This window comes from Physeter macrocephalus, chromosome 9, assembly GCF_002837175.3.
Source record: "Physeter macrocephalus isolate SW-GA chromosome 9, ASM283717v5, whole genome shotgun sequence".
Classification (NCBI taxonomy): domain Eukaryota; kingdom Metazoa; phylum Chordata; class Mammalia; order Artiodactyla; family Physeteridae; genus Physeter; species Physeter macrocephalus.
Genome location: NC_041222.1, coordinates 89,657,614 through 89,682,966, shown reverse-complemented (window position 1 = coordinate 89,682,966; position 25,353 = coordinate 89,657,614). Strand labels below are relative to the sequence as shown.

The 25,353-nt window shown below is 41.7% G+C and overlaps 1 protein-coding gene across 1 annotated transcript in view; it reads right to left on the bottom strand.

Moving 5' to 3' along the window:
• LOC102977445 (contactin-associated protein-like 3) overlaps positions 1-25,353 on the bottom strand; it is a 203,004-nt gene that overhangs the window by 95,411 nt on the left and 82,240 nt on the right. The window contains exon 4 of the mRNA XM_055086950.1: positions 3,063-3,210. Within this exon, the coding sequence (XP_054942925.1) occupies positions 3,063-3,210 (148 nt within the window). The remainder of the gene's footprint in view (positions 1-3,062; positions 3,211-25,353) is intronic.

Genomic DNA, 25,353 nt, shown 5'->3' with positions numbered 1-25,353 from the left:
ACAGTAGTGGGGCTAATACAACACAATATGACAAGGAACACTTGAGAATGACATGGAGCATGAACATGGGGAGACAAAGTAGATGGCAGAAAAGAAGGGACAGAAGAGACCCAAAAGATGACTAACAACCTCGTTAAAGAAATGAGGGTGGTGGGCTTTCCTGGTGGCGCAGCGGTTGAGAGTCCGCCTGCCGATGCAGGGGACACGGATTTGTGCCCCAGTCCGGGAAGATCCCACATGCCGCGGAGCGGCTGGGCCCGTGAGCCATGGCCGCTGAGCCTGCGCGTCCGGAGCCTGTGCTCCACAACGGGAGAGACCACAACAGTGAGAGGCCCACGTACCGCAAAAAAAAAAAAAGAAATGAGGGTGGAACTGGGGATGATTATCCAGATGTGTGGGGCTTCAGATACCTGTGTCAAAGATGTCAACTTGGAATTGGTCAGACAGTATGTAAATGTTGTTGAAAACTTAAGAAAGTGGATGAAAACTCAAAGAGAAACCCTTTTAGAGTGGAATACAAAGCCTAGAACAAGTACATATGGAATGTTGACATTGGATGGAAGGGACTGCTAGAGAGGGGCGGGGCGAGGGAAAGTGAGGAACCCCATGCCAGACACTAGCCTGGTATGCAGGTCAGCAGGGACTCTAAGAAGACCCCATGCACTCCATTTCTACTCTAGAAATGGGGGAAGGGCTTTTCAGTTAGTTGAAAATATATATGCCAAGCCAAGAAGCCATGAAAATCTGCAATTTTTACAGGAATAGTAAATATCATGGTAAATGGAATGTAAAAAGATGAAACTGAAAAGAGAAGTTGCATATAAGAGACATTAAATGCCAAGATAAGCAATTTGGACATTCTCTCACTATCAACAGAGCAGTGGAAATACACATCAAAAAAGATAATAATTATCATTTTGAGCTGTAAACCATATCACGCTAAATTACTGCCAAAAATAAAAATGCAAAGTGCTACACTTGAATAATTATTAATAATAAGAATGAAGACAAAACAGAGCCACTACTATTGAGGAATGTATTTTATGTTGTTTTACAAATAGTGGTGATTATTTTCTGTTTGCATTTTTATGCTAGGAGTCCCTTATGCCCAACAGCTCGTGTTTGCTGAATTTAGGATGCACACAGGTTCCATGACAGCTGCACAGCCAACTGGCCCTTCAGGGGACCAGACACGCAGCTTTGATCTTCCTGGTACCGACCTCTAACCCAAGAAACTAGAGTAATATCTCCTCACAAAGAACGTCAAGCTAATGGCAAATCCCCATCAAAGAGCATGTTCTGCTTTGAAGTCAGTAAACCTCAAGTTGTTTCCAGAGTAATGGGGGAAGGAGGTGCTAATTTCATGGGATCAAAGAGAAACTCTAAATATCAGGTGTCCTAGCCATTGCAGCAGTGAGCACACCAACAGATCCCAGAAACAAGAGGATGAAAGTTAATGATCAACGGAAAGAGGGAAAATAGATTCATAGCAATGCAACACCATCTATGCTAAATGTTCCATGGACTCATAAATACTAGAGAGCAGAGGTGGGGTTAGGAAGCAGAGCCAAAGTGGAACAGGTCATTAGGAAGGGGTATGAAACAGAGGCTGAAGGTGACCCTTGAATATGGGATGGGTGGCTTGGTGAGACTCACCTCCAGAACCACCCATTGTCTGTTGGGTTACCAAAGTGGAAATGATATCATTGCTATTCAACAACTCATGTCCACCTCCATCCCTGTACCATGAGAACACTAAATTCCTGCTCCCACAATTTATATATGCTGTTTCTTCCTACAAGCACCATCCCTGCCTCCTGTCTCACTGCCTATGCCCTCTACTTTGAGAACCGACTGCTGGAAATGTTCCTTTTCCCACCCAACCGACTGAATACTCTATTCCCCATCCTCCATGTTCATGTTACAACATTTTATATTTGTTTTGTACAATTTTATGACTTCTCATAAAATCCTGACAAAGAAATAAATAATTTTAGAAGCATCCCCCACATCCAATACAGTTGTCTGCAAATAAATAAATTCATATATGACTAGTGAGGGAATAAAGAAATCAATGTCTGAATAGTATGGTAGTTATGAAAACAAAATTAGGAAAAAAGACAGTTTTAAATCTTAGATTCAATATGTAATAGCTTCAGCAAACTTCTTAATTCCTTCAAGGTTCAGTTTCTTCTATCTCTGAAGCAGTGAGATTACTACTATACTGAATTCATTTGGTTGGTGTGGGAGATGAATGAGAAAATGTCTGTAGGATCTGACACATTAAATATCCTGTATACGGTAGATCTTATGGTTACACTTTTCTGCAAAGTTAATGTTCTGATCAGGTACAGAATGAGGTGTGACCAAAAACCCAAGATGTTCCCATCCAACTTATTCTTTGGGTTATTCTCCAGTTTTCTAGAATATTGTTTTTTTAATTAATTTTTTCATTTTGTGTTAATTTAAGAAATACCAGTATATTCTGGACCTTCAAAATGGCAGCTGTAGAGTTGATCCCCTATGTATTTCACTGAATGCTTTTATGCCCATGTTTATGCTCACCTTGGCTGCCAGCTCTTTTACTTTTATCATCAGTGGGGAAAAGAGGGAAGACATAATACATAAATGATGTTCAAAACAAGGTTCCACAGTGATGTAAGTAAAGTAGAGGGAAAAGTGAGTCACCATGGGGAACAGAAAACACGAGGACACCTACACTCACCTGTGTTCCCACAGGAGGATCATCCCAGTGTCAGAAGACAGCACCATCAATCACAATAAGTAACTGTTCTTGATTTGAACTTTGTTCATTTTATGAACTGCCTGCTATGAAACAGATATTCTGCTAAGTTCTGCAAATCTAAGATTCTAAGGCTCATTTCAGGTCCTCCTCTGAATTCAACCTTAAAATAACTGTAATATTATCAAGACTTTCCATAAACCCAGTTCTACATGCACAGGTATTTAAAAGGTTGAAGAAGTCAAGTTCAGTTTTCAATTTGGTGTTTAGAACACATCACTCCGTCATCGATTTCCATCAGGGAATAAACACCACTTACTGTATGCACATCCATACACTTCAATCCTCATCCCAATCCTGCCCTTGGGATTCCAGGTTAAGGGGAGGAAGCGCAGGAATCTGGCTTCGAAGGGAGGCTGGAGTCTGTAATGCACCACGCTGTCTGCATTTGTGTTTCCTGGAAAACCCTGGGAGAAAATGGAGAAAGGCGTCAATGTGTCTGCAGAATATCATCTTCCTGTTATCACCGCACATGCTAATGAGCGATCAACGCTTCATTTTGTTAATGTGCAAATGGATGCTTGCTTTTGAGAAACTCTGCTAACATTTAAGAGGGATGTGACAACCTCTCTTCAATGCCTGGATTAGTGACCATCATCTAAATTTTCCTTATTTGCAGGGTAGTTTAAGTTTCGATGGCAAAATTAAAGCAGCTATAAACCTGCTACTTTTGAAGGCTTGCTTTTAGAAAGTTACTCATCCCCTAAATCATTTCCTAACCTCCAAGCAGTCAAGACACTCACATCCAGGACAATCAAGCACAATGGTAACCTGCAGGTTTTGCGATAAGATCCTAGATCCAAAAATTTGAGAGCTGGGGTGGGGGGACCTGATCAGCGTTCTAGTTCAAAACCCGTAACTTACAAATGCAAAACTCAAGCCTGAAAAAATGAAAAGATTCTGTGGAGGCAGGACAGCTATTATCCAGCATGGCCAGGACAAGATCCTGGGGCTTCGGATTTCAATCCTTGTGTTCATTGTGTGTTGTCAGGCTGCCCCAAGTCATCAGCATTTAGGGGGTGCTTGGGAGAAACACATCAATGCCACCTGCTACAAGACAGAGGTGTGCTTCCTTAGCCGCAGTCATCTGGCTTCATGCTAGAAGGGGTCAGCATGAGAGCAAAGGAACTTATTATAGGAGTGTGACTTCTTTTTCATGGCGTTCTTTTTCATGTAAATATCAGCAAGAAGGGAAAGCAAAGAATGCATGATGTTGTTGTACATATAGCATCTTAACAGAAAACGTTGCCCCATCTAAGACCTGACCTGTTTAAGCTCTGAAAACAGAGTAAGGGCTCTCAGGTATGGGTCTCTTCTGAAATCTACTGTCAAATGTAAAAACTATCTAAATTTCACCAATTTTTTGGAACCCACAGTCAAAACATAAAATGTAGTATATTTTGGGATGGGTCACCTTCAAATTCTGCACTCTTTGATTTCACAAATTTTTATTATCCAGAAGTCAAAGGTGTTCACATAATAGCTCTCCATTGAATAGTAATAAAATTAGGGAACAAAAGGGGTCAATGCTTTCTTATGCTCACTTGCACTAGAGGGACAAACCCACCCACCTGCCATGCAGTTAATACAAAGAGCCAGATACAATTACGCAGCCCAGGAGCAAGACTCTTTAGTTCTACCAAAAATGATGCCTGCCTAGTTATTTAGGTTTGTGAAATGCTGAGCCAGTTTTAACAACCAGATCAAACAAAGCCAGTAATCAGGTTTGTGAATCATGACCACTAGGGAAATTTCCTTGGTATAAATAGATGGAACTAAAACAAACAGAAAACTCAAATGTAATGAGAGTGCATGTCCCAGACATTATAAAGAAAATGGTTAGATTATAAGCCTATAAAATTCCTTACACTATCTCATCAAAATTCCAGGATAGAGAGTCTTGTTGCTACTTTACACATGAAAATGCTGACTTCCCCAAGGTCACAGAGGTAACAAGATGGAGAAGGATTTTGTGGAAGCTGGTTGCCACAGGTTCACTCTGCATAGGACTGCCTAGTCCACTGCTGAAACTCTGAACCCAGAGTAGGGCTGCTGAGGAAGCACTGGTGGCTCTTAGCTTCCATGGAGGACTTTTCTTCCTGTTCCTACGAGCTTCATTTTTTCACGTGTTAGAACAAACTTCTTGGTTAATGAATGAAACACCACCATGGAGGCACTCAATCATTTCTCTTGTTCAATGAAAGTGAAATCTTTGACCTACATCATCTTTTCTTTCAAGTGTTAACAATCGTTGTGCCAATATCAGGTAAGCTCTTTTCACTGCCTCTATGCTCCAAAGAATTCAAGAATGTCCACTCCCTGTCTTTACACTGGACCCCAGGCTGATGTGGGTATAAGCAGCATTTTCCCAGCTCCACCGCTGCCTAAGGTGTGGCCTTAAGCTGGTAATATCTGCTGCAAGTCACAGTTCCCTCGTCTACAAAACCAGTTTGGTAAAACCTACTTTAAAGATTTGAGTACTACCTAAGTGAGATAATGTTTGAAATGTAACCCACCCACTGCCCACCTGGAGGTAAATGCTCCAGGAGTGGTAGATGCTATGATTGTGGCTGTGGCTGGTGTTTTGGTTATTACTGGTGCATTTGGTAGAGAGAGCTCATCTGTCAGACTCTGCATCCTGTCTTTACATTTAATCTCAGGTTCAATATCCAAGACTTCCAGATAAACAGTCAGGAGAGGAACATTGCCTCCTACATTTGCTGTAATTCTAAGGTTATAATTCAAGGTAAGAAGTAAAATTGATATTTATTTTAGTAGCTGACAAAACTTGTAAACCTCAGCATAAACTACATAATGAAATTATTTCCTAGGAATGCTACTTAAATTGTTTTATTTTCCTTATATATTATTATTTCTTTCTGAAGTTTTTTGTTTATTGAATACAAACTCTGAAAACTGTACTTCAGCTTGGTGTGATGACAATGCCCTACAGCAAAAGGAATTTCTCTTTTTGTTTTAATGAAATTTGACAGAATACTCTTTTTTTTGAGACAGAGTACGCTTCAAGAAATATTTCAGGTGAGAATAATCGATGTTAATAGTATATGAATAGAGGAGATTAAGAACACACTCTTTACAACTTCTGAGATCTGCACACAAAACATTCATTATATGTGATCTTAATCACAATCAAATATTTGAAATGTATGTACCTATGTATACATATATGTATACCTATGTGATTATCTTAATTCTAATTTCAAGGAATTACATTATTTTTGTCCTATATAGAACTATCAATAGTTCCTTTGAATATAAATAAATGATACATTTCTTTAAAGATACAGAAATTTAAATGAAATGAGTTTGGAGTAGAAGGGATCTCTACTAGCATGCCACTCAGACAGTTGGGGCTTATTACTGAAATAATCTCATATTTTTTACTAAGCTAATGTTTATCTTTTAAAAATGTGGCATAATCTATTATTTGGATTATATAATTTTGCTTTGGTGTTTCTAGAACAGACATAAATATACAGGCTGAGCATAGAATGTTGGGAACAAAGGCCCACTCTTGCTTTATTCTAACAAGTGAAAAAATGAAGCTCATAGGAATAGGAAGAAAAGTCCTCCATGGAAGCGAAGAGCCACCAGTGCTTCCTCAGCAGCCCTATTCCAGGTTCAGAGTTTCAACAGTGGACTAGGCAGTCCTATGCAGAGTGAACCTGTGGCAACCAGCTTCCACAAAATCCTTCTCCATCTTGTTACCTCTGTGACCTTGGGGAAGTCAGCATTTTCATGTGTAAAGTAGGAAAAAGACTCTCTTGGAATTTCGATGAGTTAGTGTAAGGAATTTTATAGGCTTATAATCTAACCATTTCCTTTATAGCATTTCTCTGTTAGCTATTACAGAATTAAAAAAACAAACCAACAAAACTCTTCCCACTATTCATCACCAGAACAACTTTAGTTTGATGTAGACTCAATAGTCAATAGCTTAAGGACATCACAATTGAACATTTTATCCACTATTAAGAACAACATTGTTTGATAAAGTTTTCAGTTTCTACAAGCATGTGTTTTAGCTACGTGAGAAAGTGACTAGAGCCTGTGGCTTGTGGTCCGCTCACATGCTATAAATGTGTTTCCAAAATAATTTATTTAGAAATTGATGATGCTGGGCTTCCCTGGTGGCGCAGTGGTTGAGAATCTGCCTGCCAATACAGGGGACACGGGTTCGAGCCCTGGTCTGGGAAGATCCCACATGCCGCGGTGCAACTAGGCCCGTGAGCCACAACTACTGAGCCTGTGCGTCTGGAGCCTGTGCTCTGCAACAAGAGAGGCCGCAATAGTGAGAGGCCCGCGCACCGCGATGAAGAGTGGCCCCCACTTGCCGCAACTAGAGAAAGCCCTCGCACAGAAATGAAGACCCAACGCAGCCATAAATAAATAAATAAATAAATAGCAAATTAGCATCATACTTAATTCTAAATATTAAAAGAAAAAAGAAAGAAATTGATCATGCTTCTGAAAAGCTGCCAAGTCTTCATTTAGCTTGTTTAGCAATCACATCAGTGGCATCTAAACAATCATGAGAAAGGACCGGTGTGAGGCTCATGTAGGGCCATGGTTTCTGGTATAATGTTGAGTCATCACAATGCTGTATTGAACGACCTTCTAGTTGCCTATAATGCATTAATCAGTTTATGTTTGAAGTATTTGTGACTTAAGAAAGACTTTTTACATCAATTCTTTACTTCAAAATGTGAGAGGCACTGCTTATAGCAATAGGTCTCAATGCATTAAAAATAAATGAAGATTGTCTCTACTCTCTGTCACTAGGAAATGAGGGATTCATAATTCAAGCACACTGTTAAGAGTATTTTACCACCTCTGAGGTAAGGGGTAGGATGTTGCTGGGATTCAAAGGACACACAGAAATCCCCAAGTTCTAATTCTGGCCTTTTTAATTGCTGGACCGTGAAGATCTTAGACAAAACATTTTATCTTCCCAAATCTCAGCCTCTTCATGAGTAATGTGGGAACAGTAATAAGTACTATTGTTAAAAATAATAATACTCCGTTCCTGTTATTTCCAGAGGTTCACAGACCATGAAAAAGTATGCTAAAATTACTTCCTATAATTAGACAATGAAAAAGTTGTACTAAATTGCTTTAAAGGAAATGGTCTTGTTAATTATTTTTAATATTTTCTTGAACTGCAAAATACTTCAACATTTATACATGAATAAAACTGAGGAAAGTATCCTTTCACTTTAGTTTTATCCAGTGAACCAAAAATTCAGTAACACGGTTTGTGATGCCAAATATGTGACCTGGAGTGAGTCACTCACTCTTTGAGACCTTGTTACAGGGAAGAACCAAATCTGACTACATGTTGAATCTGTTTGTTTTACTTTAACCTTTGCTTCCCGTTGCTTTTGTTCACTAAAAGGATACTGTCTGTACATAATGGTCTGCCTCGGGGAACCCTGCCCCTCTGCCTGAATGTTAAACCAAAGTGCCTTTGTTCAGGGAAACATACAGACTCTGTCCACCAGTGGATAGCTGCAATTAAGAAGAAATTAACACATCTCCTCCACGAGGCTGGCCATTCCAGGGCATATTTGCAAAACTTATGGCCTTTTTACTTTACTTCTTCATCTCCTCCCCCTCTCTGTGCTATAAAAGAAACTGGCATCCAAACCCCGGTAAGATGGTTATTTTGAGACCTTAGTCTACCATCTTCTCGGTCTGATGGCTTTCCAAATAAAGTCATATTCCTTCCCTCAATACGTCATCTCTGATTTATTGGCCTGTTGTGCGGTGAGCAGAACAAACTTGGACTCGGTAACAACCTCAGTTTATCCAGATGCGGGTGCTTTGTACCAGGTGAACTCTAAAGTTTTCCCTTGTGTAGATAAGTTTATCTCAACACGTTCCAGAAGGTAAAAGAATAATCTCTCCTTCTGCTTGATTAAAGTAAGCAAACATCTACCTAAAGTGCACTTGAAATATTTGCTTTCCAGACATTTATGTAATATATTCTGCCATGAAAATCTCAAGTTGTGGTCAATGTGTTGGAAAAAGTATGCACTTAATCAGTATTTCCAGTTTTGGTTTATGGCCTCTTGGTGGAAGCAAGTCACGAGAGTCAAAAGCAGAAAGAGACAACCATCTCCGTGTGTCCCATCACCTTCTCCTACAGCAAGAGGGAACCCACCTGACCCATGGCTGAGCACAGCTACACCACACAGGAACTCAGAGCGCCTGGCCCTGAAATAATCCAAAACCCAGGGCCAGTGCAGATATGTGAACCTGGGTCCTAAATGCTGCTTTTAATTGACATGCTTTTGTTATCTGTATTGTTTAGACAGCTGCAACGTAAGCATTATAAAAGTATTATTGAAATCAAGTATTTTTCAAACACATTGCTAAAGTTATAGGCTTTTACTTTTTTTTTTCTCTCCTGCTTGAAATATTATTAATCTAAGATGGAAGACAGCTCACCCTTCCTGTGCAGCAAAAGTACAACTCAAGTTTCTCAATACTCTTTCTTTCCCAATCTTTCTAAATAATCAGGAAGAAAACATTTTAGAAGACATCTGGGAACATATCTTTTGCTGGCAAAGATGTTGAAAACAGAGAAAAAGTCGGAAAAAAATTACTTCCAATGACATCAAGACCATATTTTGAAATTGTTACCGACCAGGGTTCTTGGCGTCCTTAAACAATAAAAATTGATCAAAGGCCAGACAAGAAATTCAGGCAAGGCTTTATTGGGGCCCCTTTTGCAGCAGGGCAGAGCGAGAATAAATAACAGGTTCCTTTGCTTGCTTGCTCCCTAAGCGGGGGCGAGCTTGTTCCTTATATGGCAGTGGTCCCCAAATCTTTTTGGCACCAGGGACCGGTTTCATGGAAGACCATTTTCCATGGATCGGCAGGGGGTGGGGTGGGGGGATGTTTCAGGTGGTAATGTGAGCCATGGGGAACGGCAGATGAAGCTTTACTTGCTCCTCTGCCATTCACCTCCTGCTGTGCAGCCTGATTCCTAACAGGCTGCGGCCTGGAGGTTGGGGACCCCTGTTATATGGTGTGAGGGCAAGGGTGTGTCCAGGGGTCGGGCCAGAAGGGTGGCTTAGGTGGTGTGCCCACCCCTTAGGTGGTGTTGTGTGCAGGGGGCATGCGCAGTACCTGCTTTTGCTCTGGGCTCTTCAAAAGTGGCACTTGGGTATTTTGGTCTCTTTGTATCTTTTGTCCAGAATTTGCCCCAACTGGGCATGCACGTAGTTATTTTTAGTCCCATACAGTTTCTTTGTATTTTGTTGCTTGAGGAGAGGTGTGTCGGGGTGCAAGCACTGCAGCACTGCAGCAAACGGCCCCAGGTCCCAGCAAAGGGTCCCAGGTCCCAGCCTGTCTCAAAATCAATATATGGCTGTTGAAAACAATACTAGAACACTGCAAATAAAAGTATGTTATTTGATACATGGCACCAATTTAGTTCTGACAAATGAATTGGCTTCTAAACTTCAAGAGTAACACAAAAGAAGAAAACGAAGTATGGTTAGTGTTATAAGGAATGCCTCAAATGAGTGTTGGGTAGTGGGCATATTCTATTAGCAGCTTCAAGAAATTAAATAAATTAATGAAATTAAAGGAATTAAAGTATTTAACTGTGAGTCTAGACTGTTTTAGCAATACTGGGAGAATAGGACTAACCCAGTGGCCTCCTGTATATGTTGAAAATAATAATATGCAAATTGGGTGATTTGTACAAAATTTAGGAAGATTTCTCATTAAGAAGTTCCATTGACTTAAAGTGATACCAATATGTGTTTAGTTCAACATAAACTACTTCAAATGGTAGGGAATTCCTTTAACCTACTGTTATGTTGAAGCCCTAACCCTCAGTACCTCAGAACGTGACTGTATTTGAAGAAAGGGTCGTTAAAGAGGTGATTAAGGTAAAAGGAGGCCATTAGGGTGGGTCCTAATCCAATCTGACTGGTGTCCTTACTAGAAGAGGAAATCTGGACACAGAGAGGCACCAGGGAAGTGTGCACACAGAGGAAAGACCATGTGAGGACACAGCAAGAAGACAGTCATTTGTCAGCCAGGGAGAGAGGCCTCAGAAGAAACCAACCCTGCCAACACCTCGATCTGGGACTTCTAGCCACAAAATAAATTTCTGTTGTTTAACTATCTGAATGTGGCATTTTGTTACTGCAGCCCGAGGAAAATAATACTCTTAGCTTCTGGATTGGCCTGTGGTGGCCTTGCTGAGTGACTTGGATCAGTGAGTCCCTTATGGCTCTAAAGAGCCACAATCCATTAAACTCATGACCCTCAGGGTCTCACAAGGTTTGCATGCTAGGTGGGTGCCATGTTCGCTACCGCTCTCTAAGTCTGCCTTATTTCCAAAGTAGTTTAAATTTCTCCTCAGACCACCACTGACCAGTCTAGTTCTTCCAAGCAGAAGGCACTCAGTGGCACTGTTGAAATTCAGGAGTTTTTCAAGTTTCATTGTGTCTGCCAGTTGAATTCCCGGAAGAGTATGTGGCTGAGAAGGACCATGATGGTGCCTCCTGGCTAACTCAGACCATCCTTAACCACATTCCACACCATCCATGCCTAACAGACACTTGTTAATTAACTCAATTTTCAGGGCCAATTGGTCATTTCTAGGCCTCTCCATTCTTTCTAGTGCAGGCTCCTTGTTTTTTCCCATAGAGAGGGCCAGTTCAGAGGTGTCCTCTATGAGTCATCACTCTTAAGGACGGACTCAGGGAAATTACCCTGAGTCCTGATTTTTGAAATGTGGCATCACTTATTTTTGAAATGTGACAGATTAAGCTCCTTACAAGGGAATGACCATTTCTTAGTTAATGAATGAAGGGCCTTGGTCGTGCCCTCCTTAGGAGCAGAGCCTCCAGAGCTTCAGAAGGACTTGGTGTGTTCTGTCCACCTTAGCAAAGGACCATGCTGGTATTTTCATGTAAGAAACTAAGGGTGTTAAACCAGATCATCTTATTAAAATAATAGAATATAAGATTGAAGAAAAGTTCCAAGGTAAGAAAGACTGAAGGAAAGGAGGGAAAAAAATCAGAACCAAAAGAGATAGTGATAACATTGCAGGCCTGAGTCACCATCCTGAGAAAGGCTTGCTGGTGTCTAGGAACCTGGATTTTGGGAAGGCTTTCACCACTCCCAGAATTGATAAGAGTGGCTCACTGCTGCCTAAGATGTTTATGCAAACAATGTGGTTGATGCTGAACACTTGCTTTCCTTCTGGAATCTGGGATTTTGAGACGTGCCAGGGAGAGGGTGCCTACATGACCATCCCCCATAAAAGCCTGGACTCCTAGGCTAAGGCTAAGCTTCCCTGGTTGGCAACATTTCACCCATGTTGTCCTCATGGCTGAGAAGGAAAGTTCCAAGGTAAGAAAGACTGAAGGAAAGGAGGAAAAAAAATCAGAACCAAAAGAGGTAACAGTGAAAACATTGCAGGCCTGAGTCACCATCCTGAGAAAGGCTTGCTGGTGTCTAGGAACCTGGATTTTGGGAAGGCTTTCACCACTCCCAGAATTGATAAGAGTGGCTCACTGCTGCCTAAGATGTTTATGCAAACAATGTGGTTGATGCTGAACACTTGCTTTCCTTCTGGAATCTGGGATTTTGAGACGTGCCAGGGACAGGGTGCCTACATGACCATCCCCCATAAAAGCCTGGACTCCTAGGCTGAGGCTAAGCTTCCCTGGTTGGCAACATTTCACCCATGTTGTCCTCATGGCTGAAGGACTTAAGCGTGTCCTGTGTGCTTCCATTGGCAGAGGACTCGAGGGAGCTTGCCTCTGGTTTCCTCCAGACTTTGGCCCACTTGCCTTTTCCTTTGTTGACTGTACTTTGTGTCCTTCTGCTGTAATAAATCACAGCTGTGAATACAACCCTATGTTGATTCCTATGAGTCCTTCCAGTGAGTCATGGAGCCTGGGAGTGGCGTGGGGGACCCCAAAACAGGAGTGATCACGGAGAACTGCCAGAGGCAAAGAACCCAGAGCGGAATGCAGCCTGGAGACATTCCCTATAGGACACAAGTCACCTCCATGAGAACTGCACAGAACAAGCTCAACATAGCATCCTCCTTTCCACCTGTCACACATGGGACTTTCATACTAACAGGAGATCTGTTCTGCATTTCCAAACTTTCAAGGAACAATCACAGGTCACAGGAAGACGCAAGACACAACATACTTATATATTCCAAGCACTTTATCTAGTAACAGGGCAACTCTACGAGGCTTTCTCAAGATTTGGCTCTTTCGGTGATTTCATTGCTTCTGAGAATGAGATTATTATCTTGCGCTCAATAAAACACACAAATAACTAAATGTGTTAATGTCTTTACTAACTGTTAGATTTTGGTAGACTACTATAGGCTATGTGTGGTAGGATTAATTCTTAGATTTGCCAAAGTCCAAAAGAAGAGAACCAGGTAAGCATCAAACTTCACACTTCTCATCACAAGAAAAAGCATGTGTAATAATGTGAAGTGATGCTTGTTAACTAAACTTATTGTGGTAATCATTTCACAATATAGACATATATCAGATCATTACGTTGTACACTTTAAACTTACACAATGTCATGTGTCAATTACATCTCAATAAAACTGGAAAATAAATTTCACGCTAATGGTAGACATCTTGAACAAAAATTCCATTTTTAAATAATTTGTGAGGGAGAGTGAAAGCCACTGAACAACTTAACCCTTCTGAGACATTCCGTATGGATTTTTAACCTCTTTCAAGAGGCTAACTGTCCATTTTAATATTAGGGAAAAGTAGACAATCCTGCAACAGTGGAATGAAAAATTCCTCCATTCGAAATTTTCTTCTCAAATCAGAATATTTAGATTTATCCTACACTGTGTTTATAAGGGAAACATACTTACTACCACAAGATTTTGCTCTCATTTATGCAAAAAATAGTAGCTCTCTTACAGTGTTTGTCACAATTCTGATTTCAGAGGAAGTGTTAACTTAAATAGGATTTAGCCAAATATGTTTAAAAATATGTCAAGATCAGGACTTCCCTCGTGGTCCAGTGATTAAGACTTTGCCTTCCAATGAAGGGGGTGCAGGTTCGATCCCTGGTCAGGGAGCTAAGATCCCACATGCCTCAGGACCAGAAAAGCAAAACATAAAACAGAAGCAATATTGTAACAAGTTCAATAAAGACTTTAAAAATGGTCCACATCAAAAAGCTCTTTAAAAAAAATATGTCAAGATCAAACAGCTGTTTTTAAAGTAATTGTGTATTTAAAGCTGTTTTGGTAGTTTTAGTGACAAAATAGAGATGCCTTTTTCTCAGCATTTTATTTTATTTTTTTTTTTTTTGTGCGTTACGCGGGCCTCTCACTGTTGTGGCCTCTCCCGTTGTGGAGCACAGGCTCCGGACGCGCAGTCTCAGCGGCCATGGCTCACGGGCCCAGCCGCTCCGCGGCATGTGAGATCCTCCCGGACCGGGGCGCGAACCCGGTTCCCCTGCATCGGCAGGCGGACGCGCAACCACCGCGCCACCAGGGAAGCCCTTTCTCAGCATTTTAAAGTTGAGTTAGCAATAATGTTAAACCAAAATGATTAGGGTCATACGGTTCACACTGTAATTTCAAAATTAACTCTTACACATAAGAGAAGTTAATCTTAGAATAGGACAAAGAAATATATATTTGAAAACTAAGTTTAAGTAAATGTGAAATAAGTCCTTTGGAACATATAATTGCAATTTCATAAGAAAAGTAAAAGGCTGTGTGTTAGCCAGAGCAGAGGTTAAGACAATTCTCCACGGGTTTCTCACATTTCTGCACATCTTACAAACAGAAGCACCGACAGCCCTTTATTCTCAGCTACCTTTCCAAGGATGTTTCTATAGAAAACAGCCTTGTAAGATAATGTCTTCTTCCAGAGGTAAGGGCAAGCATGCTTACCTCCCAAAAGATTCTAATTCCCTGAACTCTTATATTATAAGCCACTGTGTGTGCAGGCATCCATCTGGGCCTATCCACACAGCCCCTGTGTGACTCAGGGTCAAGGAGAACCAAGGCAAATAGTCTGATGCCCATGCTACCTGCAGTGGTTTATGAGTAACCTAGTAAGTAATAGAGTCCTTTGTTTCTGACCCATAAGTCGTCTCTCTTCTACCTGCATCCATGAAAACGGCAGGCTAACTTGTTGCAAATAGGGCAAAATCTCAGATACTCCAAAGTTCTGGATGGAAAGATTAAAGCTCATCTCTCAGAAGACTTACTATAGAATGCATATGAAAGGTCTATGACTAAATAATCTATTTATTTCAGGTCACTATGCAAACATTTATATATTTTAACATATTAATCTGCTCAATATGTTAAAATATATATGTATGTTTGTGCTCTTTTGTTTTTTATTGATGCATGATTAGAAATTCTTCGTTTCCCTTTTAAAAATGGTATGTATTGCATTGTTTTTTGATAGAAAATAACAATGAAAAAAAATGCAGTCTGTGGTCTCACTAGTCAGAAAATCCCTGGTGTCATAAAAAATAAATAATAGACATAGGCACACTTGGCTAGAAAATTCAAATAGTACAGAAAAGCTTAAAGAACACAGAAGCCACTCTTTCCCCCAGCACCAACTTAACCATTTTTATGGTTTATTAAAATTGTCTTTTACTTCTGCATTTACTGCTTCCCATAAATCCTTTCTTTTCAGATTTTCTGGTAGGAAACTCCACAATCTAAGACAGGGAAGACGTCAGGTTCCTGGTTTAGGCACAGCAGCCACCATCCCTCTGCCATGAGATCCTTCTCATCATTAACAATGTTCTAGGGAAGCTGCAGCTTAGCTTCCAGGCACTGGGGGAAAGGTAAGCAAATACTTCCTCATTCCTTTCCCAACAGGGAAGTGTGCCGGGCCCACAAGACTCCAGTCCCTGTCACCTGGAGACACCCTCCCCTTTTCTCTTCCAAAAGGAAAACAGAAAAAGATCTACCACGGCCATAGTTAATCTTCTGAAGAGCAGATCAGGAGCTTATTTTTGCTTTAACCGTTTAGAAGCAGGATCAACCGAAGTCACTATTGTGAACTGATTACCATTCATTGTTAATTAAAATGTGACATAATGAAAAGCAGGCATCTCATTAACTAAATGTCACATTTGCTCAGCTCTAAATTTTGCCCCACTATATTCTATCTATGTAATTTCAGTCTTTGAGTTTGTTTCTGCAGTAAAATTTCCACCTACATAAAATTTTACAGAATTGAAGAAACCTATACTATGTTATGTGTACAGCCAGATCTTTATCATTTTGAAATGTTTATATCCACTTCAGTATGCTTTGAAGATCTTATTTTTAACCTCAGAGTACATGTTGGACTCGTTAGGTATGCAGATTAATCTATGATCTTGTGATTTCAGAGTCACAGGCAATGATGGTATTATTCACCAACCAATTGCTAATGTCAGGAAGCAGACTTTTCTTCTGCCCTATTAGGTTTAGTAATTAGGGGCCTGCAAATTAAAATGACAAAAGATAGTTTAACAGGAGAAGTTTATTCATATATATGGGAGCTAACAAGAGAAGTAACTATCTCACTAAATGTTTAAAGTTAGAGGTTTATATATCTAATTTAGCAGAGAAAAGGAAAGTGGAAGAAAGGACTTCTGTGGAAAGAACAAAAAGGTTTCTTTAGGGAAGACAAGTGAGTTTTTAGAAGAATAAATGAAAGATAAGTAATTTTGTGATTATTTTGTGTCTGCACATTCAAGGGGTCTTTCCTTCTTCTATGCGAATCTCCCCAGAGAGGGGATTTGTGGTAGGTTTACTCTTGATTTCTCTCCTGGGAGTAGATCTGTCTTGAAGAGGGAATCATAGAAGCCTCATTTCTCAGAAATGTCTGCTTTTAGTCAAATAAGGAAAGCTTTTTCTCCATCTGTTGATTCCCAAATGTTCTGAGCTTAAAATAATCTCCATACCAACTCTGAGGTTCCAACTGGGTCTCTAGGCATTCCTCCCTATATGTCCTCACTTGTAATGTCGTGAGGAAGTGCCTACTCTACTTTGTACAGATAAGGAAACTGGCTCAGAAGGACTCAGTTACCTGCCCCAGGTGAACAACTAGCCAGTTTCAGAGCTGGATTATTACCAGGGACATCTGAATCCATAGCCCAGCCTCTTAGCCCTTTGAGACATGATCACTCAAGAGACCTTAGAGGGCTTCCCTGGTGGTGCAGTGGTTAAGAATCCACCTATCAAGGCAGGGGACACGGGTTCAAGCCCTGGTCCGGGAAGATCCCACATGCCACGGAGCAACTAAGCCCGTGGGCCACAGCTACTGAGCCCGTGTGCCACAACTACTGAAGCCCGCATGCCTAGAGCCCCTGCTCCGCAACAAGAGAAGCCACTGCAATGAGAAGCCCGTGCACCGCAACAAGGAGTAGTCCCCGCTGGGTGCAACTAGAGAAAGCCCGTGCACGGCAACAAAGACCCAACGCAGCCAAAAATAAAATAAAACAACAACAAATGCTTAAAAAAAAGAAGAGAGATCTTAGAGCTCATGTGATCCAACCCTCTTTATGCTATTTAATAAATTTGTCTACCTCACTGTCAATAACTAAATGGGGGGTCTTGGACAATTTTCTCAGCCCATTTGTGTCTCAGTTTTTCCATCTGTAAAATGATTACAGTACTCACTTCAGAAACATGCTGTGAGGAACAGTGTCAGGCACATAGTAAGTGCTAAGTATCTGCTCTTATTATTATCTACTTTACAGACATCAATGCATTCTTATAAAATATTCCAAGACTAAGTGTACAGAGTAAAACATGTAAATCATCTCTTACCCACCTGCCCACCCTCTTCCCAGGGGTCACCATCAGTGGATGTGTTTCTAGTCCTTTACCATCATAGTCATACATATTTTTAATCTGTGCAAACGCTCATGAGTTGTCTTCATGCATTTTAACAGAAATGGAATCATATTTTGCAAATTATTCTCCAACCTCCTGTTTCCATTTAAACCACTCAAGTCCTATAGATCTTTCCGTGTCAGAACATCTCAGTGTTGCTCATTCTGTTTTAACAGCTGCATGGTGTTATACTGAATGGACTTAAAATGATGTACCTTTCTGATATTGATAAGCTTCTAGGCAGTTGTGGGGCTTTTGGTTTTGTTTTTTTCATGTAGCTAGACAAGCCCCTAGTGATTAGACATGTGGAAAAGCTAAAGAGAGCATGTTGTTCCAGAGAAGTTCGCATTAATATACAGCAGAGACTCTTCTCTCATGATTGGCTTCATGTCTCTCCAGCTCTGATAGATAATATCATCTAAACAAACATTTCGGGGGGGTTTTACCCATTTCTAGTGGGGCTGTACTTCTCGTTCCCTAACAACTTGCAGCTTCTGATCTAGGCAGAGTGAAGAACAAAAATAAAGGTGATGGTGGAGCTTGTGCCTAGCATGACACCCACTGCACTGAGATAATGAAACAGCCACTGAATGATGCACGTTTGACCCTGGGGATGTCAGAGGTTTCTAAGGGAGCTTTTAATGGGCTAGTATCACAGGGTCACTTTTTAAAAACAGGTTTTACTTAAGTTGGACTGCATCTTTCTGCATATTTCTTTCTACCAACCTAGTTTCCTTCCAAACCAACGAGATGACAAACCATGCTACAATAACATGAACATGTTGGTTTATATGAGGGAGTTGGGAGTTTACCCTTACCTGGGGAATTCTGAAATAGAGATTCCTGGAGGCACTATTTCTACCTGAATGTTTTGCACACTGCTAACAAATCACTTCTTAACTGTATGAGAGAGGAGTTTTTCTATGTACTATTTCAAATCAGAATCCAATGGTATTTTACCATTAGGCAACAAAAGATCATCAGTTTCCAAAATTTAGTGAAATTTACAATAATTGAAAAAAAAATTTTGTGCTAGCAAAAGTATCCAAGAGAGAAGAATCCAAGACAGGAGCAAATATATTATCAAATTATTCATGAAATAATAATGATAATGATGTTGTGTGTTTGTGGAGTGCTTCCCATAAATGACGCCCTGAGCCAAGCAGTTGGCTTAGATCACCTCACTTAATTGTCTAGACAGCGTAATCACTCTCACCTAAAAATGAATTCAATCAGTCTGACTGGTTGAAATGCAAGGAAGAGTTCACTGATGTTCCCTGGTTTATAAAGAAAATTTCTTGTTATTACTTCTCTTCTGGATTATTTCACAGACATTAGACCGAAGTTTTAGAAGAAAATTCCCCATTTTAGTTTAGCAGATCTTCCCATGTTTTTATCATGTCTTAGCTATAAAAATTTCAGAAATGCAAATATATAATGTAATATAATATACACTTTACAAATAAATATAAGCAAAGATTTATCTCATTCACGAAAATGCTAAAAAAGCAAGATAGCAGAATTAATGCTTTAAACTTAACACCTGACTACTACAGGCTAGTGCAGATGGATAAAGGTCTATAGAAGACCAACTATAGGGACTTCCCTGGTGGTGCAGTTGTTAGGAGGCCACCTGCCAATGTAGGGGACATGGGTTTGAGCCCTGGTCCGCGAAGATCCCACGTGCTTCAGAGCAACTAAGCCCGTGCGCCACAACTACTGCCTGTGCTCTAGAGCCCGCGAGCTCTGCAACATGAGAAGCCACTGCAATGAGAAGCCCACGCACCGCAATGAAGAGTAGCCCCCCTCGCCGCACTATAAAGAAGGACTATATGATGAACAGCATCAAATTTATAATCATTGGGCAAACTATGAGGTACGATTTGAAACATACTAGAAATGGTCAGTGCCTTTCAAAATATCCCTTCTAGTCTTCCCCATAGTGTCTAAGGGGCCACCATGGCATCGAAATATTGATTTACTGTGAATCTCAGACTTTTCAATCTTAAGAAGTGTCTTTCTGAAATGGAACTACCCTTTGTGGCATTCTTTTTTAAAAAAAAAAAATTAATTAATTATTTTTAAAAATGGATCTTTATTGGCGTATAATTGCTTCACAATACTGTGTGAGTGTCTGTTGTACAACAAAGTGAATCTTTTAAGTCAGGGTCTCTCATCCATTTATTCATCCAACAATATTACTTGAACCACAATTGCCAGCAGGCGCCGTGTAAGGCTCTGAAGAGGACGGGAGACAGAGGCAGAGCTTTCCTAGGAAAGCTCACATTTTTACCTCCTTTATTCTCACCTGACAGCAGCTGACACAGAAAGAGTGGGAGAAAATGGTGATGTCTGAGTAGGTAAGAGGGAAAGGACAGAACACTTTCTTTGACCACCTTACTATGAGCTGCCGTGGGCTGGCTCTGTGGACAGAACATAAAACATGTGGAAAGACTGTGCCTGGGTAAATGGTTTCTACATGGACTATTTCTAAGACAGTGTTATGCTCTTACAATGTCTCACTTTCACTGTTATCTGTCTCTGCTCTGAGTACATTTCGGAGAAAAATCTTAAGTGAGCCTTCAAGTAAAGCAATGAAAATGTACTGCAGTGTGATCAAGCGGGTATTTTAGCGATTTATAATTATGCCTCTAACATATAAAATGCTCCACACTTCACAAGTTGGGCTTGTTAGGTGGCAGATAAATTCATGAATGTGTGCAGTCTCTATTATATTTCTATCCTGGACTATTTTTCTTAAAGATTTTTATAGCTGCATATGAGGTGATTTTAAGAAAAATACTTTGACTTCTTTTTTCATTTTAAATACTCACTACAAATATTGTAGGAATATTCAAAGATAGAATTCTCCTGTTCACCTCCTGTCTTGAAGAAGCTTTTACTTTGCGTTTTTGAGTGACACAAAGTCACTTTGACTTTGCGTTTGAAAGTGATGTCCTGATACAAGGATGGCATTTTCGGTTCCGTGCCTGTTTCTCAAAGGTTCCATTAAGCACAGAGGACCGGGTGACTTCCTTACTGTTTCTGTGTGGGCTCTGCCTGTCCCATCACTGAGTCTGCCTGTCATCCTCGTGCAAACTGCCAGGCAGTTTACAGGCCCCATGGGGTCTGTGTCCTGGCTTCAATGTTGGACCCATTAGGAGAGCCCTGGGGGACCATGGGTTGCCCACAGGGTCCTACCTGAGCTCAGGGGAGTAAAGGGGGAGATTGAGGGCAGCGAGAACTCTCAGCACTGCTACCCCTGGGCTCCCTCCCTGGAGGTAGTGATGAATGCCCAGACCTAAGAGCTTTCTGCCCATGTTTGCTGCACATATAAACTTAGTGAGGCAGTGATGAATTTGTGCAGAAAACAATGTTTTTTTAAGTCAGAAGAACTAAATTAGAGTTCCCGACCTGTTGTGATTCCAACTTTGTATACATCTCTTAATCTCCACGAACCTCCATTTTTCTGTGCAAAAGAGAGGTAACAGTGATTGCCCTGACTACCTCCACGATGGAAGATGTGCTGGTGTTTTATGTACAATGAAAAACTATACAGGAGTTCCATGGCCAACGGTTTGTAGAATGAGGCAAGGTAGAATAAAAACAGTGACAGAAGGAACAAAAACAGAAAGACGAGGTGTTCTTTTCTTTTAAACAATAACGGATTCACTGAGGACTCTGAAAAGTGCCAGGAGCTGGGTGCTGCAGAGCCCAGCGGACACCATGGAAACCTCAGCGGGATGACCAGTGTTTCAATGTTGCATCACCGTTAACTAATAGGAAGCCAGTTTCCTCCCCCTAACTTTCAGAGAACTAAGGATTGTATATTTTGGAAAATAAGGTTGAAAATGAGAATAAAGAGTGAAGATGACTGGACTGCACATTTTTAAAAAAATTTCCTATTTTCCTGCTGCATCAACACCCAGGGGACCAGGTGCGTGGGTGTGCCCAAGCTGGTTCCTGCCGCAAGAGTCCCTTTTTGCCCTCCCCGACTGTGACCTAGACATTCCAAGAAACGATGAAATCTCCTCAAGCCTTGTTTCTGCTCCACCCAGACCTGCCCAAGGTCCTCGCTCTCTCTCGACTCCCCACCTGCTAGGTGGCTGCTGCATGGTGAGGTGCGCCCTGTCTTCTCCTCTAGGACCTGTGAGTATAATAAACCCTTTAATTTCTTTTGCAGAAATATTGCAGTGGCCCTTAAAGACCCTACAAGGGGGACTTACTACCCCATTTACAATGATACTGGCAGCAAATGGAATTTTAATTCCAAATCTATGCAGTTTGGGAAAGCTAGAGGATTTCCTCTACAGACTATCTAGAAGGTTCTGTTGGCTCCTAGACACCCAATAAGCTATTAGAGAGTCTGTTTCCTGGACATTGGCTCACAATAGCTCAGTTTCTCAGGCCCCATCTTTATTTTCATTCTCCCCACTTACACTGGTGCTTATGGCTGGCAGCCATGGTTTATGACTAATAAAACCCTGCTGTGTAAAATGCATTAGAGTGAGGACCTTGCACAACAGGTGATTTAGGCATAAGAAGCTATCCTTCTGCTATATTCTTTTAAAATACTGAATAATTTTTTAAAACATGAATTACAAGCTGTCAGGGATGTCAGTCATGTACACGCGGATATGCAACTAAAACTGTGCAGGTGTTATCTCTCAGATTGTTTAGTGCTTACAATTCTTTTTTTTTTTTTTTTTTTTCGGTATGTCAGGCCTCTCACTGTAGTGGCCTCTCCCGTTGCGGAGCACAGGCTCCGGACGCGCAGGCTCAGCGGCCATGGCTCACGGGCCCAGCCGCTCCGCGGCATGTGGGATCCTCCCGGAGCGGGGCGCGAACCCACGTCCCCTGCATCGGCAGGCGGACTCTCAACCACTGTGCCACCAGGGAAGCCCCTACAATCATTTTTGAAAGACCTTTTGTGCTAAGTGAATGTAATCTAACATATAATTTTGGTATGCTTTACGAAAGGGACAATCATACTTCCCACTATTATCATTTAACTAATATGAAAAGAGTTAGTTTGGCTTTTGCTCAATTTTAAATGTGATTTTTAAATCTCATTTTATTAATTTACATGAACTATAGAACTATGATATATCATAGTATCAGCAATTCAGAAATCCTCAATGCAGTTTAACTTTCAACCTGTTCCAAGAGGATTTAAGGGCATCATAATGTCCCAGGGCTGTAAAAATTTGCTTGTGGATGTATTAAGCATATGCTTATCTCACATACAACTTCTCAGTCTTAGAATGAATGGTTTTTGTGAATTAAAAATTATTCTGCAAAAATTAGCATAGCTGTCCTTGCCTTTAAACATCACTCTGGTGAGCTGGTATTAGGAATAATGAGAAGAAACTTGTATCAACCCTGCCCCCCACCACTGGTTAAGCTACACTATGCTTTATATGCCATGAATCACTTCTTTTAAGATAGTCATCTTATAGGATGGCCGCTGCTTATACCTGGAAATGTAGAAAATACTTCACTCACAACCTTTACGGAGACTAACTGATGAGGAAACACCCAAGGCAGAGACAAATGAGACGGAGCTGTGCACTCAGGGATGCACAGGCGGGGATGCAGGAAGCAAACTAGCATCAAGCGGCCCCTGACCTGATGTGATTCTGCAAGGAATTGCAGCAGATACGTTTGCTGGGAAATCAGGCAACGCTCAAGGAGGAGGAGGCTGCAGATTTGTAATTTAATAACGAGGATTAAACTGTTGCCACGAAAGGAGGGGCATTTCTGGTAGAGCAAACCTCCCTGCAAAGGCCCGGACTTGGAAGAAGGCGGAGCACTCTCCGGACAGACAAGCAGGATGCTGGGTGGAACTTGGCTGAAGTTTAGGAAACAAGATGGTGAGAAGAGTCTGGGGAGTCAGGTCAGGGCCACTCTGTGAGGGGCCCTGAGTGTGAGAGTCAGGAAGGGAGACCGCAGTCCCCAGGCAAGGGGGTGCCCAGGGAGGCACGGGGGAGAGGGGGGAATATGCCCACCTTCTCTGGGGGAAGATGCCTCCCCCCTCCCCAGCCCCACAGGGGTGGGAGGCGAGGCTGGGGGATTTGCTTCAGAACACAGACGGGAATCTATTGTTATAGACTGTATCTGAAATGAAGAAAATTAGTAATCAGTAATGAGTTAAAATAGAGATCATTTCATTTGGAATTAGACAAATCCTTAAAAGGTGCTACATACACATGGAAGTTCATTTATCTTCTGGTGCAGTCAGGTTTTGGTTTTAGTTTTGTTTGTTTTCCCTTTTTTCTAACCAGCCACAATGAAATCAGGGCTGGGGTAGAGTTCTCACTAGCAGTGACTCCGTTCCCTGAGGGAGGGGCAGTGAGTAGGGTCTCACCTCCTTGCCTGGATGCAGCTCACCAAGCCCTCAGGGAGGAGGGCGAGCACTCTGCCATCTTCCACGGTCCTGAGCCCTCGTCCTTCTCCAGCCCGAGGTCAGAGCCCTGCCTTCCCCTCCTCAGGAGTCTCTCCTGGGATGAGCCCCGGGTGTGGGGCCCTGAGAGGCTGCTCCCGGCAGTTCCCTGTAGTACTAAGGGCTCCTCCCAGCGTTTGCCAGCAGCTTCCGTGCTGGTGCTTGTTAGGGCCGCTGGGCTGGGAGGACGTGACCCACAGAAATGTGCTATTTAGTGAATCCACAAAGTGGCATCACTCAGCCCGGGATGTTAGGATCACATCCAGATGGCCCTCAGGAAACATCTGATAGAAATTGGTAAGTGTAGGTCACCTGAAATGCACCTAGAGAGAGGAGATCCTGGGGCAGGGAAGGGTTTAGGGGACTGGCAGAGCCAATGACAGCCAGACACAGGATAAGATAAGGCCTGGGTGGGTCAATAGGGAGACATAAGATGAAGTCATTAAAGGAGCTCAGGGTCAGGTCTGGTTTCTAACTGCGATACTAATTTTTTATCAAATCAAATCCTAGCCACATACTTCCTGTATGGAGTAAAGGCTGCCTTAGAAACCAGCATGTTTTTATATCTACAGTACTTCTGTCACTTCCTGAACAAGTATTGGCCTGGGAGCATTGTCAGTGCCCTTGAATTTTTGTGGGGTGTCCAGGCATGCAGTGTTCCATTCCCAGCAGCACCCTCAGAAGAGGGAGCAGAGCCGTGTTTGAGGGGAAGCATCTCCAGTTATACAAGGTCAATTGGTTCTCTGTAAAAAGTGACAGTGTCCGCGTGCAGTCCTAAGGGCCCTTTTATCCATCACACATGACAGGTTGGCAGAGTAAAGACTCTTTTCTTCCAGCAGTGACGAGAATATGTTCCTGTTTTGATTTAAGTACATAACCAGAAACAGACTAAAAAGGCATTATAGAAACTATAGAAATGAGTCAAAGATCTACAACAACCAAGCGAATGCACAATCCAAAAAATGTCACATTTAAAAGGGTAGAAATGGGCTTCCCTGGTGGCGCAGTGGTTGAGAGTCCGCCTGCCGAGGCAGGGGACATGGGTTCGTGCCCTGGTCCGGGAAGATCCCACATGCCGCGGAGTGGCTGGGCCCGTGAGCCATGGCCACTGAGCCTGCGCGTCCGGAGCCTGTGCTCTGCAACGGGAGAGGCCACAACAGTGAGAGGCCCGCGTACCGCAAAAAAAAAAAAAAAAAAAAA